The sequence below is a fragment of the Metarhizium acridum genome (genome assembly GCF_019434415.1).
Source record: "Metarhizium acridum strain ARSEF 324 chromosome Unknown scaffold_29, whole genome shotgun sequence".
NCBI lineage: Eukaryota > Fungi > Ascomycota > Sordariomycetes > Hypocreales > Clavicipitaceae > Metarhizium > Metarhizium acridum.
Window position 1 is genome coordinate 2,304,259 of NW_027094017.1, and position 14,223 is coordinate 2,318,481.

Genomic DNA, 14,223 nt, shown 5'->3' on the forward strand with positions numbered 1-14,223 from the left:
GCTGCGAGGGCCAAGTTGTGCCCAAATGTCTCTAGTCGACCATCCGTGACACACACTCTCTTTGCCGGGATATAAGTTCATGCTGGGCGGGTTCCACGTTCCAGACGCGCGCACTCGGGCTCTCAATCATCGTGGCTTGCTTGGGGGGAGGAGGGGCCTCGAGCGGGGTTTCGGAATGAACGAGATGGGCCGATGATGGCGATGACGGGCCTATGGCGCAGCTCGAGTTTGTTACCACAACTATTGTGTTCATGCATCCATCCGCTGCTCCAGAGGACATAAGCACGACGACGTCCTTCGGTACGGACGACGCGCATGGAGTGTGAGCATGATGGCGCGACGCCTCATCGAGTGGATGCTGGACGCTGGATGCTGGCCGCTAGATGCTCGATGCGATGCTACTTTACCGATGGACGTCCAACTCACCATCCTGAAGATAACATGGCGTTGATGAAGGATTGACATTCAGGACCGAAGACAATGAACTTCCCACCCAATATAATTAATTACTATAGACAACCAAGGGCCAACAAAGGGTAATACGAGAGGCACAGTCCTCACATCACCAGCAGTTCGCTGCATAGAGGCGGATATCGACTGTACCTACAACAGGACGGCGTTATCACACATCTGCCACGGCCAGCCAAGGTCTTATTGAAACGTAGATAGGCGTGTCCGCACTCTCATTACAAGAGTATATGACGATGGGTGGCTTGAGAGAGGAAACCATTGCCCACAATGTTCTTGGCCAGGTCCCCGCCCGTTTCCCTTTCGATTATTTTCATCTTTCTATCGAGTACGGAGTAGTACTCCGTACATTCAAGACACTTGTCTGACATCCCATTCATCACATTACAAATTTCATATCCAAGTGGAGAAAGAGTTGAGTAATTCTCAGTAATTTTCCATCATCATTTGTGAGCTTGGCAGTTGTAACAATCGTCCCAAGGGAGAAGGAGACCCAGCTCAGCTTGGCACATGACGGGCCTGAAGGTAATTGAAAAGAGACCATGTATTATGTTCCGAGCCTCCGTAATGTTAGGGATGGGAGGGGTCGCCGATGACTTACTGGCTGGCAGTCGTCCGGATATTCGCGGAAGGGAGGGGACGGCGCCGTTCACCAGCATTCAGGTCGCAGGCTGGTCGTGATGTTCAAACCAGGCGTTGTGGCGGCCGCTCGCCTGAAGTCGGCCGCCAAAAAGGAGGGGAAGCTGGCTCGAAAAAACGGACGCGTCTCCCCAGACGCGTCCTTTGTTTACATGTACGCGCGTAGCCAGCCAATCACGTCCTTCCTCCGACCACATCGCCAGCCCTCCATCCCCAACATTGCAAGTCGAACGACGGCGACGATGACGACGATGATGATGATGATGATGACAACGAAGCATTCGTCTTGTCCGCATCTGTTGCAGGCTGCACCTCCCTCTGCCGAAGAGTCGGCATCCCAATTACACTTTTATGACAGGTCTTCTGGCCTGCACCCGGGCCAAAGAAAAACTACGTTCCAGGCGGCCCGGGAAGGAACACGACACGATCGATTTACTTCCCGCCTCGTATTTCCACTCTCCCGGAAGGCAGCAAGCAATCTTGACCCTCGCAACGAGGAGACAAGGAGCGCCCAAGGCCCAAGTTTGGCCGTCTCGTGATGCGGCTTTGACCCAGCAGGCCACTCATTCCAGAGATCCGGCCCAAGCGGCTGGCCTAGCAGGTTGACAGGGGACCAAATCACGACCAAAAATGCCTTCATGCATGTACGTTTGCAAAGGCGATAGTTATTCCCGAATGCCGAGATGATTCAAGAAGAAGAGTCGAGGAATGAAACAAGCGGCATGATGCTCCTGCCAGACGAGGACACAACCTTCGACGGCTTCAATCCCTCATCCCAGTGAGTCCATCAAACACGGCCAACTTTTCTCCTGGCCCGCCGATCGCCCTCAATCGACCGCTAGGTCCCCATTCCAAAACGGCCTGCGCCTCCATCATGTGACATCATTCGTCCTCCACCACAATCTGGAAGAGAAATCTCGATCCTTTAGAAAATCCTCGTTTTTCAGCCCTTCAAGCCCCCGAAGCAGCCCGTCGAAACGAGCCCACTACAGCCAACCTGAAAACCCCAGATCCCTGCCGCCCCGCCCAATAATAGCAGAACAACCTCAAAGGCCATCTCGTGCGCCATGCAAAATCCAACATAATTCCCTTCCTTTTCCTGCCCTGGTCTTTTTAGGGCTGGCAGAGATGGGCCATGCACCCCATATGGCCCAGGGAGCATGTTTCCACAGCCATGCAGACAAGGAGAAGCGTTTCCAAAAATGCCCATGACAAGCCCCAACCTGCCGGGTTTGTGCAGTTGTGCATGAAAAGCCCGTTCATCCAATCTGCATAACAATATAGCTAGCCTTCTTTCGCGATTCATCAGCATATGAACTAAAGCACCGCCGGTCCATTGATGCATGAAATTAATCCCCTCCAGCACAGCGAACACAGACCAAGAACAATTTCCGCGGTCCTTTGTCTTCACTTCATGTTTATTTGAAATTTTTTTATTTTCCCGCGTTTTTCTTGTTGAGAGCGCGCTATTTTTTTTTAAAAAAAAACAAAATTTCAGACGTCTTCTTTTTCTTCTAGTTCCCCACGACAAACTCCACCGCTCATCTGTACCTGCATGTCCTCGGATCGCTCCAAGATCCTTCCCCCTCCCCTCACTTTACATCATTGCCCAGCCAGACACGACTGTTTACCGGATCCGGCATACTCATGGGGAGGCAAGAGTATATTAGTGGATAGTGTTCTACGCACCCGTTGGTAATTGCTTCAAGCCAACGTGAACCATGCTGTCTCACACGACGTCGTACTGTGCTCACTTAAGCGAGAGGCGCTCAATAGTGCCCACCCTTGTTCCATCTCGCTTTACTCAAAACGTTTTTCAGTCGGCATGTAATCCGTACAGCTCGTCTCACCTTTTTTCCACAACAGTAAAATCAGAGGGCCCAGCAGGCAACAAACATGCCTCTTAAATTTGCGTGCCACACTTACTGATTTGTGATCATTGATAAGACCATCTGCCCCCAGATTTGATCGGATCAGTTGATCTCATATCAGAGAGACAGAGGGGCGCATTCGGGTTTTGCCACAGGGCAAAGAGCCGAGTTGATGTAGTACGTATCATGCTTGTCATGGTCAAATCAGCATGTCACACGGGCACGTAGAGTAGAGACTGTAAGAGAGAAAGAGCAGTTTCCTAGGAGAAATATATTAACAAGCGTTGGTGGGAATCCTTCTGAGAGTACAACGGCCAGTTACTTCTTCAGCGGCTCTCTCACACGAGTTACAATGAGCTGGCTGTCCACAGCGGCTCCGCACTGTAGACGACACTTCAGTCGACCGCCCTCTGTTGCGTCGCATTTCAATTCAATCCAGAACACGACCTGCTACCGCCGACGCACTCTTATCATTAGTTTGGGTCTTCTTGAGGGATTTGCCCATTTGGATTTCGCTCAGGAAACCGGCTGGACGGCCACCTGAAGGAGGGGCAGCCGGAGCATCACCAGGCGGCGGAGGAGCTCCCGCACCGGGCATCGGGGGAGGTGGAGGCGCCGTTCCTGTTGGTGGCATTGGCGGCGGCGGCGGCGGCGCCGAGGGAGCGTCGGAACTGGGCATAGGTGGTGGCGGAGGAGGACTTGCAGGGCCACTGTTCTCCGGCATTGGAGGAGCTGGTGGAGGAGGCGGCGGCGACGCAACAGGAGTGTCATTTACAGGCGCCGGACTGGCTGGCGTAGAATCTCGTCCAGCAGCAGACAGTGGTCGTGGAGGGTCCATGGTGCCGAAGAGGATGGATGCCAGCTGGGCGGCATTACCACCTCCTGGCCGGTCGTCATCCGAGTCTTCATCCGCCTCTTGATCAGATCCCCAATCGTCCGAGTCGGCCCGCTTCCGGGATACTGGCCCGGGGGCAGCAGCAGGAGGCTGGCCCATACGATTGAAAGGGTTAGTAGATGCCCCTGGACGAGGTAATGGAGGAGCAGGCGTATAATCGTGCGCTTGACTAATGGACGATGACACTGCTGGCTGTGAAATTACGCTGTCGTAGGGATTCTTGCTCTCGATATCAGCTGGAGGGGATGTAACAACCGTTGGCACAGGAGGAGCTGTGGGCAGGACAGCTTGAGGAGGGCTGTGCCACTTCTCCGTCTCCTGATGAACAATCTGACTGCCACTTGGAGTAGACTCCTGGGGTGTAATTTGTTGAGGGCCTTCGTCGTCGTCCGAGGAGCTGTCGTCATCGTCTAGAGCCTCAAGTTGTCGTTGAAGCTCGAGCTCACGCTGCTTAGCTGCTTCGATCTCTGCGCGTCTCGCAGCCATTTTGGCCTCCTTTTCCTTGGCTTCCGCCAGAGCGGCCTTCTTGCGTTTCTTCTCTTCCTCCTTTCGCAACTTGCCCTGCCTCACTTGCTCCTCAAGGGCCTTCAAACGAGCCGCGGCTTCCTCCTGTTCCTTAGCGAACTCATCTTCTTCTTCTTTAACACTTTCCCTAATCAGCCGTTAGTGCTATACTTTGTGACGTAGAATCAGTGATTTGAACGTACTCCATCTCTCTGGTCTCTCTCTGTTGCTCCTCACGTTCCTTATTGATTCTTGCTCCTTCAGCAGCTTTGGCAGCCCGCTCCTCTTCTGCCAATCCTGCTGCGTCCTCTTCGGAAGTATCCATTCTAGCGGCTTTTCTTGTCGGGGGGGGAGGAGGAGCTCTAGCCGTCGCCTTAGGTGTCTCTGAGGCTGGAACAGGGGGAGGCACACCTTGTTCATCAGCAAGACGGGCTTGCCGCTCAGCCTCTCTGCGGGCATCCTCCTCTTCTGCTTGCTTCAGTTTGGCAGCTCGTTCGGCCCGTTCGCGCTCGGCCCGCTGAGCCGCAGTCTCGCCTGATTTCACTGGAGCCTTGATCCCCAGTGCAGCTAAACGTTCAGCCATTCGCTGCTCCGCCTGCTGTTTAATGTACGCTGCGCGCTCCTCAGGAGTCTTGTAGGAAGAGTATGAGCCGCCAGCGGCAGGAGGAGTGGCAGTGCGAGAAGTGGAAACAGGACTCTCCACGCGCGGACTGGCAACTCTCTCTGGCCGAGATTGCTCGACAGCTGGCGGCGCTCGAGCAGGGCCTTTGTCTTGACTACGCAAACGAGCAGCCCGACTTTCACGCTGCAAGTCAAAGATAAAGTCGCGGACCTCGTCTTCAACTCCAAGAGCATCTTCCCATCGTCGCTTCTCATGTTCGCTAGAGTTATCCTTGCCGCCTTCCTTAAGGCTGTCCTCAATACCGCGTGCAAAATCGCGAACGCTCTCTTCAACATCGCGGACCATACTCTCGTTGCTCTCCTTCTCCGTCTTGACTTTAATGGTCTCCTCCTCAAGTCGCTTCGGGGCGTCAGTGTCCTCGGTGCCAATGTCAATTTTCTTGCCCGTCAAAGCAGCTGTTCTTTGTTGCATCATAGCCTTTGCCCTAGCCTTCAGGCGATCGCTTTCAGTCACAGTTCCTCCTGGACCCGTTCCGACAATTTGTGGACCGCTGTTGGGGTGCGCCTTGGCGTCCTTCAACCGGAAGAGTTCAAGCCGAGCTTCCATGATAGCTTTCTCAGTCCTTCGTACCTGAGATGCAAGTTCAGGAACCTTGTCAGTGAGATTCTGGAGCTGGCGTTTCAGGGCGCGTCTCTCTGCATCTGAATCCCCAGTAGCCAGGGCTGCATCAGGATGAGCATCAATGTCACCCTGAATACGTCTGATACGTCTATAGAGTTCTTCAGACTCCCTTCGTTCCCGTCGATCCAGGATGTCGTCCTCTTCGTTGTTCCTCTCATCGGCAAAGTCCATAGCATCCAGGAGAACCTGCTTCTCCTTGATCTTCTTCCTTAATTGATCGAGTGAAAGATCGTCGCTTGATGCGACAGATGCGGGTGACTCAGAACGAGGAGACGAATTTCCAAGTCTTCTCCGAGCACTAGACCGATAACCAAAATCTTCGTCATCGTTTCGAAAGACTGTAGCATCTTTACGACCTCCCTGAACCCCAACACTAGCGCCCCTGAAAGAACGGTTCTTCATATAACTCACACCCGTTTTTTGGGGTAGAAGAGCTGCACCAGAGTTCTTTCGAAAGTCTGATTCTTGGTTTAACATGGACTTGAGAGTACCGATTGACTGGCTGAAATTACGTGTTGACGGTGGGACAAGCTCTGGGGGAAGGTTATTGGGCAATGGGTAACCATTGAGCTTTCTGTAGATCAAATGCATGGCAACAGCGAACTCATCGAGGTCCAGACGGCCCTTATTCCCATTGTCGGACAGGGTCCAGATCCTCTCCAAATCAGACTTCTCAAGACCACTTTGACCAAAGATTTCAATGGCTTGAGCACCGCCAATGTATCCCTTGCCCAAACCATCCCAGGCCCTAAATAGGGCATCATACCGTGTCTTCTCCTCCTTGGTGATTGCCCACGGGATGACGGCATTACCTTGAAGTCCTTGAGTAGTGTAGCTACCTGCTTCACGACCTTGTTGCGGCATCATTCGGGCCTGCAGGGCGTCAATATTTGGCAGCCCCGACGCGGGCGCATTCACCAAGCCCCATTGTCCGGGTCGGCCAGTTGGTTGGGCATTCAGAGGCACTGCCATGTTACCGTCGTTGGGACCTTGACCAAAACCAGTAGGCATTGGAGGCATGGGAGGTCGTGGTCCTTGGTATCCCGTCGGCTGAGGGTTTTGCATGCCGGGAAATCCAGTCTGTTGAGTCTGAAGACCCTGAGGTTGGCTGCCAAAACCAGTTTGCTGGCCAGGAAAACCGGTCATCTGAGACTGAAGGAGCTGAGAATTGGACGGCTGCGGTTGCGGCTGTTGAATGGCTGGGTGTGTCGTAGCGTCGGTTTGGAAACTGGGAGCGTTGGTAGCCGATGAAGATGCTGGAGCATCATCCACTACGCTAAAGCCGATAATATCAACCATGCTAGAAACCTCGTTCTTGATGTTATCCGGGAGCGATGCCGGTAAAGACTTGCCTGTCAGCTTCAGATTGCACAAGTACATAGCAAGAGCAAACTCTGGGAAGTACAGCTGACCAGCACGAGTGGTGTCCGCCAGAGTCCTACGCAATGTATCCGTTAGCAGCGTGCAAACAAAACATAGACCTGGCGTTCTGCAGTCCCATGAAGGTGCCTACCAGATATGAGAAAGGGTATCTCCATCCAACCTAGATCTCAGCAAGAGATCTCTGGCCTTGTCGCCGGACATGGTAGTCGAGCTGTCGCCGACAGCGGACTTGAACAAAGTCTCAAACTTGGACTGGTCCTGGGCCGTGATAAACGAAAGTCTAATATTAGGAATCTTGTTCGTTTTCTCCGCCCGTCGGCCCTGAGGCTTCGCGGTTCCTCCAGTATGAAATGAAGCAGCCATTTCGGTGAAACCGGTTGGCTGAGGCTTCACCGGAGGCGGCGCAGGAGTAGAAGACTGGACTGGAGAGGACGAAGCAAACCCAGTGGGCTGGGGAGCTGGAAGTGTAGACTGCGGCTGCGGCTGCGGCTGCGGCTGCGGCTGCTGCAGGTGCTGTTGCTGTTGCTGTTGCTGAAACTGCTGTTGATATTGCGAGGGAATCGACGGCATCGGAGGAACAGCCCCGGTCTGGTAGCTCTGTTGAGGCTGTGTCTGGCCAGGGAATCCCGTATACTGCTGCTGAAGCGGCTGTTGCGATGATTGTGGCATCCCTGTCGGCTGGGCCTGCATTGGGAAGCCAGTATATTGCTGCTGCAACGGCTGCTGCGCGAATCCCGTGGGTTGCGGCGCAAAGGGGCTAGGCTGTTGCTGTTGCGGGCCACCAGGTCCCATGGCGGTGTTGAAGGAACCCGCGCCATATTGCTGGCCGCCAGGCCGTTGGCTATTGCCGCCGAGGAAGGCGTTTGAGCTGGAGTACATGATCAGATGGGTGGCTCGTCGAACGATGGAGCTTCAATAGAGACAACTTCCAGAGGCTGTCGTGATAGTGGCCGAACCGAGTCGTTCGGGGGGTCGGGGCCTCCGGAGCGAGAAGCTCCGCAATGGAGGGGAGGTAGTAGAGCGCGAAGCAATCGGACAATTGGGAGTGAACCGGCAAAACACAATGGGAAGCGAAAAAAGAAAGACGCCCGAAACAATACAAGTCAATCACCGACGCAAAATTGTTGCGAGGGGGGTTGACGGTGTGAGAGGTGATGGAGGAGGATGGAAGAAAGGATGACGAAAGCTTGGGCGTAGCAGGAGCTTGGATGGGGATTATGTCGCCTCGCTGGCTCCCGTCGGCCCTAGACTCCATCAATACCAACATTGAACCCATACGGAGGGGAGAACTGCGGCATACGGGGTAGGAGTTGTCCGGGCCGGTGAAGAGGCCACCGCCTGCCAAGATAGGGGCCAAATGGGTCGAATTGCGTGGCGCAGTGGTTCAAGTGTTGGGCACCAGTGTCAGACGCCAGGCCTAGTGCCTTTTGCCCCACAGCCCCCAGGTCACAGGTGCTTGTCCTCGAACAACGACGTCGACGACGCCGCCGACAATCTTCAGAACAATACAATAGCTACACGGAAAACGGACTGTTGAAGACAGTACTCCGTGGACCCAAGACTGGTCGCCGGTAGCTTCGATCCCAGGCCACACTAAAGTTACCACTTGCCCTGGGACAGCCATATACTGCACTATTTTCATAATGCATTTCCCATGTCATTTCTCATATGCTGTCTCTCAAACTACAATCAACTAGGCCAAAGAAACAAACATATTAATAAGGGGGTATCGAGCGAATGCCAATGATTCCCATATTCCAACAAAACGCCGTCCATGCGCCTCATGCCTTGCCAACTCCATACAAGCACGAGTCCCGCTTATCACAAAACATAAAAAGTTACAGTCCCACCTGTCCCCGAATCCAATAAAGCCATCCGGCTGCGTAAACGGTGTACATGTGCATACGTCTCTGCGGCCCCATCACATTTCTAAAGCACTCTATTCTCTCTCATGGCAACTCTGCATCATTTGCGCCATCCTCCTCGTCGATGCGGCTCGTCGGGTCGCCCATATATCGCCTATGTCTCTTCATTTGCAGTCCATCGTCGGCATCATGCCCATCAGAGTAGGTATAATTCTGCTCGTCAAAGATTGTCGATGCAAAAATTTCGGCCGCCAGACCAAACTCTTCTTCAATGGGGCTTTCAAATTCCGGAGGTGTTGGCGCGCCACTTGACCCGTTGCTGTCTTCCTCAGTCGACGGGCTGGCGGCAATCTCGCTAGATATCATAGACACCGGCCGCGTCGCCAGCTCCCGCGACCCGATCGACCCATACCGACTATGCCGCCGAACAGCCAGGTCTCCAGAAACCGCCTGTTGCGGGTCCTGAGAGCTGCGAACACCCTTTGCTCGTTGGCTCTGGAGGTCCTTGAGGGGCAATCCCCCAAAGGCCGTGGAGAAGGCCACTTCCGTGATACTATTTCTGTGGTACTCCTGAGAAGAGCTCTCATCTGGCTCAGCTGTGTTTTCGTGATCAAACAGGATTTGGTTTCGCCGAAGAATTCGCGCCAAGTCTGATGCCACTGTGTCCCATTCATCCTTCAGCCGCTGCACCAGCGGCTTGGTACTCCCGTTCGCAACTTTATCCGACTTGAATCTGGAAATTACTGATGGCCGACGGGCAGGTGCACCAGTTACAGCAGTTTCTACTGACTTGGAGGTTGCCTTATTGAGCTCTTCTGCAGAAAATGCGGAAAAGTATCGAATAGTGGTGTTTTGGTCCAGGGAGGAGACGAGGTGTCGATAATTGGAAAGATTGAAATCATTCCCTTCGCAGTCAAGGGTGTGGAGAGTCTTATTCTCGGAGATAGCCTCTGCCAAGTCCCCAATGTTGATGTTGAGCATCTGGCTGCGGACCCGAAGATGCTCGATGCTCTCGTTTGTCCGTAAGCTAATGAGTGCCTTGGAAAATTCTCGCCCAAGCCTACCCTCGTCCAGTCTTGAATCGAAGCCAGAAATATCCAAGAAGCGAACCGTGCAATTTTTGGCAAAGAAATCTGCGATTGCTTGACACGCCGCACTACTAGCGGCGTCTGGCGTCGATGTCCCGGCGAGACTGAGGCACTCGATCGACGTGTTGACCGTCAGGGCTTTGAGAAGCTTGATGTAATTGGCTTCCATGGCAAATTCAACCATTTGGACAAAGAGACACCAAGGGCCATACCCTTCAGCAATGGCCATGCACAAATCATCCACTCCTTCATCCAGACGGCTGCCATTGATGTAAAGTTCTACTGGCCTCGCTCGACCCATGGCGTAAAAGAGCCGTGCAAGCTGCACGCCAGTCAGTCCGCAGTTGTTGAGGCGCATCGTATGAAGGCTCCCCGAAGTAGCAGTCTGTAAATAATTCGACAAGGCATCCACCGTAGCATCGTTAAGCTGCAGTCTTTGCGTTAGCTAACAAAACTTTGATTAACAGGAACACTATTTGAACTTACCATGATCCCGGAGAGGTCTAGCTCCTGGAGTTGCCAAGCTTGCATTGTCAACTCGTCGAATAAAGACTCCTCTGACAAGATACGGGTGTTTCCAGCAATTTCCAGCTTGGAAAGCCTCCTCAATCCGCTCAGAGTGCTTTGGATAATTTCAAAACGCACAACTCCTTGGTTGTTCGATGTGTTTATCCACTCTAGAGAATCTGCTTGGCCAGCAAGGCTAACCCATAACTTTGACTAGTCCAGCATCGCCTAGCGAACACTTGGACAGGTCGATCCTACGGAGATGAACCTGGTCCATAGTCAAAAGATCGGCTTTTCGAACCATGTTAGCAGCCAGTTTTCATCTCGCACAAGAGGACAGGGAAGATTTTACCGAATTCATCCAAGTCATCTAGGGCAATGGGGTTTCCGGACAAGGAGATGCTGTGACAAATGCAAAGTTGCCGTCGCCACAACTCCAAGAACGGTCGCAGGATCTCCGACGTCGTCTTACTGAGACTTGTCAAATCATATTGATATCGACTCAGCCTGTTTGCCCTGTCCCCCAGACCCAACACATTGGACATATCCAGACTCCGAATGGATTCTGATGCGAAGAGTAGGGCGTGGATCTCCTGCTCCAGAATCGGCGACTGGAGAAGAATTTCGTGGTGCTCTTCAGATATCGTCACACCTAGGGTATGGTCAGAAGATGGATCAAATAACGCTTAGCATTTGAACCACGTTCAGCTACGTACCGTTCAGGGATTTGTAGGCAAGAGAATCCCCGTACTTTGACTTGTCGTTCTTACCGACGAGAGAAGAGAGATCCACGCCGCGAAAAGAGATGGCTTTGAAGAAGCTATTGTATCGCAAAGCCCGGAAGACTGCGAGAAGCTGCATGGGGGAGTACGCCCGGCCATTGGAAGGCAACAATCGAAAAGCAGGTTGGGGCGGAGGACTCCAGTCAATGGTCCAATTTGGTACTTGAACTTGATACGCAGCACAATATGCTTCCAGACTTCGCTTTAATCCGCCAAGATCATTCCCAGATGTCAGCTGCAGAGGGGGCGGAAGGCCTCTGATATCAAATATAACCTGCTGGAAATGCTGTGGCCACATGGGCTTCAGAATTCGATCTGCTTTCGTCAGTGTTTCGATGATACGCCGATACTGGGAGCTGGCGAGATCAATTCTCGTCTCGCGGCCAAACGGAGATCTAGATTGCTTAGCACCTATGCAGCATGACACGATCATCACCTATTTTTGCGCTTACCTGAAACACATGACGAATCGATGCTCGTGTGATGCCACAGACGCTTTGAAGCGAGTCAAGGTAACAGTGCCGTAGGAAATGGCTTTTACACGCAGGTCGCCAGGGGGAGTAGCATGGTCAGCCTTCAGGACCTCCACGAAATGACACATACATGGTCCTATGATAAGGAAGAAGGACGAGATATCTGAATTATCAGGTGCCTCCTCCGTTGCGCTACCCTTCATACTCCCTCCAAAAACCCGTCTTGCAACTGGGAAGATGATGCTCTGGTACCCAGCGTCGGCGGACCCCTCAGCAGCTCGGACAATATGATCAATACGACTCCTCAAGTTACCCGATATCAATGCACTGCTGGATGATTTTCTGAGCTTTGCCCTAATTGCGCGATGAATTGAAGCCAGCCAAAGATCTCGCTCCTTGGGTGAGGAAAAATAGAAGTGTGCCTTGGAGTATGCCAGCTTTGGCCACGGCGAAAACCACCAGATTTCGATACCAGATCGATTGCCGGCGCTGTCTTCATTAAAGGCCGCAACGACTGAGCGGAGCGAAATTTCCAGACGCACGTCGCCAGAAGAAAGTTTGCTGGTTGTGTGGTGACATGGTAATGTATTGTGGCCGTCAGGGGAAGTTCCAAGGAGTTGCGGGAAAGCGGTGCGGGCAGAGTCCCCGTTGTTGAACTTTACCAATACCTGATCCGATAGGACCAAATATTCAGATTTCGCTTTGAGAAGCGAGACATCAGTCTTGAGTGATCCGCAGTGAAGCACTTCCATTGCTGAGTACGGTTGTAGTTGCTCGGTTGGGCTTCCTGGGCGATCGGTTATAGGGGAGTCCTTGGATACCCGTTTCTGAAGGCGATCGATCATGGAAGAAGAACCCGAAGACGGTGTCTTCTGTAGCTTGCGCGTGGAATTGCTTCTAGTAGAGGTCGCGGTTATAGAGTCCATGCTCGAACTACTCAACGACCGAAGGGCGCGGGTAAGAACCCGAGGAGCCTTGCTCTCGGTAGGCTGAGATTGCGACTTGGCATCGTAATGGTTTGTCGCTGGCAAGTTCAAGGAAAGCACAGAGGCCGACCTACGTTTCCATCGTTCGATGTTCATGGCTGCGAAATTCGGTTGCTAGAAATCAAGGTCTAGGCGTTTCGTGCTTTTAATCCCACGGCTGACAGATCGATGGACACATCGAGAGTAGGTCTTAAAAGACCATGGCGAGAGACAAAGGATATAGCCACAAGCCAATTTTTGCAAGCTCGAACTGAGTGCAGTTGCAATGGCAATGAAGCCGAAGCCCGCGGTATCGACTCGGCTCCGGGGAAGCAATGAATGATAGTCTTCACTGATGCTGAATGACGTGAGGTGTGTAGCCAAAGGAGCAGATGTCTCAGCCACAGGCCCTGTCTTGGAATTCGAACAAGCTGCCAACGGCACGATCGTCGAAAAACCGTCAGAAGAGTCCGGCTCTAGTGCAAGCGCACCCGCATCCGTCACTCCGGAAACAATATCCCGACACTGAGCGGCAACTAGAATATCTTTACCCGTTGCGCGTTATCACAATGTCACGGGCGGTGGCAAATTGTCAACCTAGTAATAGTTTCCGTCCTTGAGAACTGATCCTTATCGATCCCTTGTGTGCAGGCAGTTGAGGACAAGAGGCGCAAGAGTGAAGGCGATGCTCTTCACAGTTCAACCAAGCCAATAAAAAAAAAAGGCCAAGCAAAAAGCCCCCTTGCCTAACTGGACGCCCTGTATGGAAATGCAGGGAAAGAGCCAGGATAAGAACTTCCTGAAGCAAAGCAGCAATCAAGAAGACAAAAGAGCAACGGCTGGAGATGACCCGACCTAGATAGAAACGAAATCCAAGAGCTCTCAAGGTTACGGGCACCAAATTGAGGCGACGCAGTCCCAGTCAGCCAAGGTTGTCAAGGTTGTCAAGGCCCGATCGCGGGATGAGCCCAGGACCAAACCTTCCGATAATTGAGAGAGGATATAAGTTATGGCGTACGCATTCATCCAGGCAGGGGAAGATGGGCACGTGGGAAGTGAGGATAGAAGACGGAAAAAGAGAGATAGATGTCTTAAAGTTTCCTATCCGGATTCCTGCCCCAGAAACGACGCCAACCGAGATGGCACACTGGCCAATGCTAGGCGGGTGAAGGGCTTTCAGAATAGAAGGAGGAGGGCGAAAGAAGCTTGGCTAAATGGCCAACTTGATCCTAAAACGGACACAGGCCCTGTTGGGGCTCAATCGCTCGTTTCTTGTTTCTTTGCACCGTTTGTGCTTGTTGTTGAGAAAACGAAAGGAAACAGACAAAGGATTATGGTGTGCAGTCGAGGTCGACACCACCTTAAGAAACCCAAGAGCAAAAATGGGGGGGGGGTTGTCGTCAGACATCAAGCAACATGCGTCACAGGACAGGACGGCATGGCATGGCAAAGGGGAGAATACGATATTTTTGGACCAGGT

At 52.7% G+C, this 14,223-nt stretch overlaps 3 protein-coding genes across 4 annotated transcripts; all 3 read right to left on the reverse strand.

Moving 5' to 3' along the window:
- Positions 1-235: 235 nt before the first annotated feature.
- PAN1 (actin organization and endocytosis protein) lies at positions 236-8,226 on the reverse strand. Of its 2 annotated transcripts, none has more exons than XM_066118419.1 (2): positions 4,581-7,516; positions 236-4,525 (listed from the first exon to the last, which is right to left on the reverse strand). In XM_066118419.1, the coding sequence occupies exons 1-2, from the start codon at positions 7,058-7,060 to the stop codon at positions 3,409-3,411; spliced, it is 3,597 nt and encodes a 1,198-aa protein (XP_065977023.1). In that variant the 5' UTR covers positions 7,061-7,516; the 3' UTR covers positions 236-3,408. The 2 variants fall into 2 exon arrangements, with proteins under 2 accessions (XP_065977023.1, XP_065977022.1); XM_066118418.1 differs by having other exon boundaries at positions 2,514-7,118; positions 7,194-8,226.
- Positions 8,227-9,012: 786 nt separating this feature from the next.
- Positions 9,013-10,547, reverse strand: J3458_004796 (uncharacterized protein; the record flags this gene model as incomplete). Its single annotated transcript, XM_066118420.1, has 2 exons — positions 9,013-10,443; positions 10,503-10,547. 2 exons carry the CDS (start codon positions 10,545-10,547, stop codon positions 9,013-9,015), a joined length of 1,476 nt encoding a protein of 491 aa, XP_065977024.1.
- A 172-nt stretch (positions 10,548-10,719) lies between these two features.
- J3458_004797 (uncharacterized protein) lies at positions 10,720-12,860 on the reverse strand (the record flags this gene model as incomplete). The annotated part of the gene is made up of 4 exons (XM_007811292.2): positions 10,720-10,814; positions 10,876-11,175; positions 11,240-11,700; positions 11,758-12,860. The coding sequence occupies 4 exons, from the start codon at positions 12,858-12,860 to the stop codon at positions 10,720-10,722; spliced, it is 1,959 nt and encodes a 652-aa protein (XP_007809483.2).
- Positions 12,861-14,223: the final 1,363 nt, after the last annotated feature.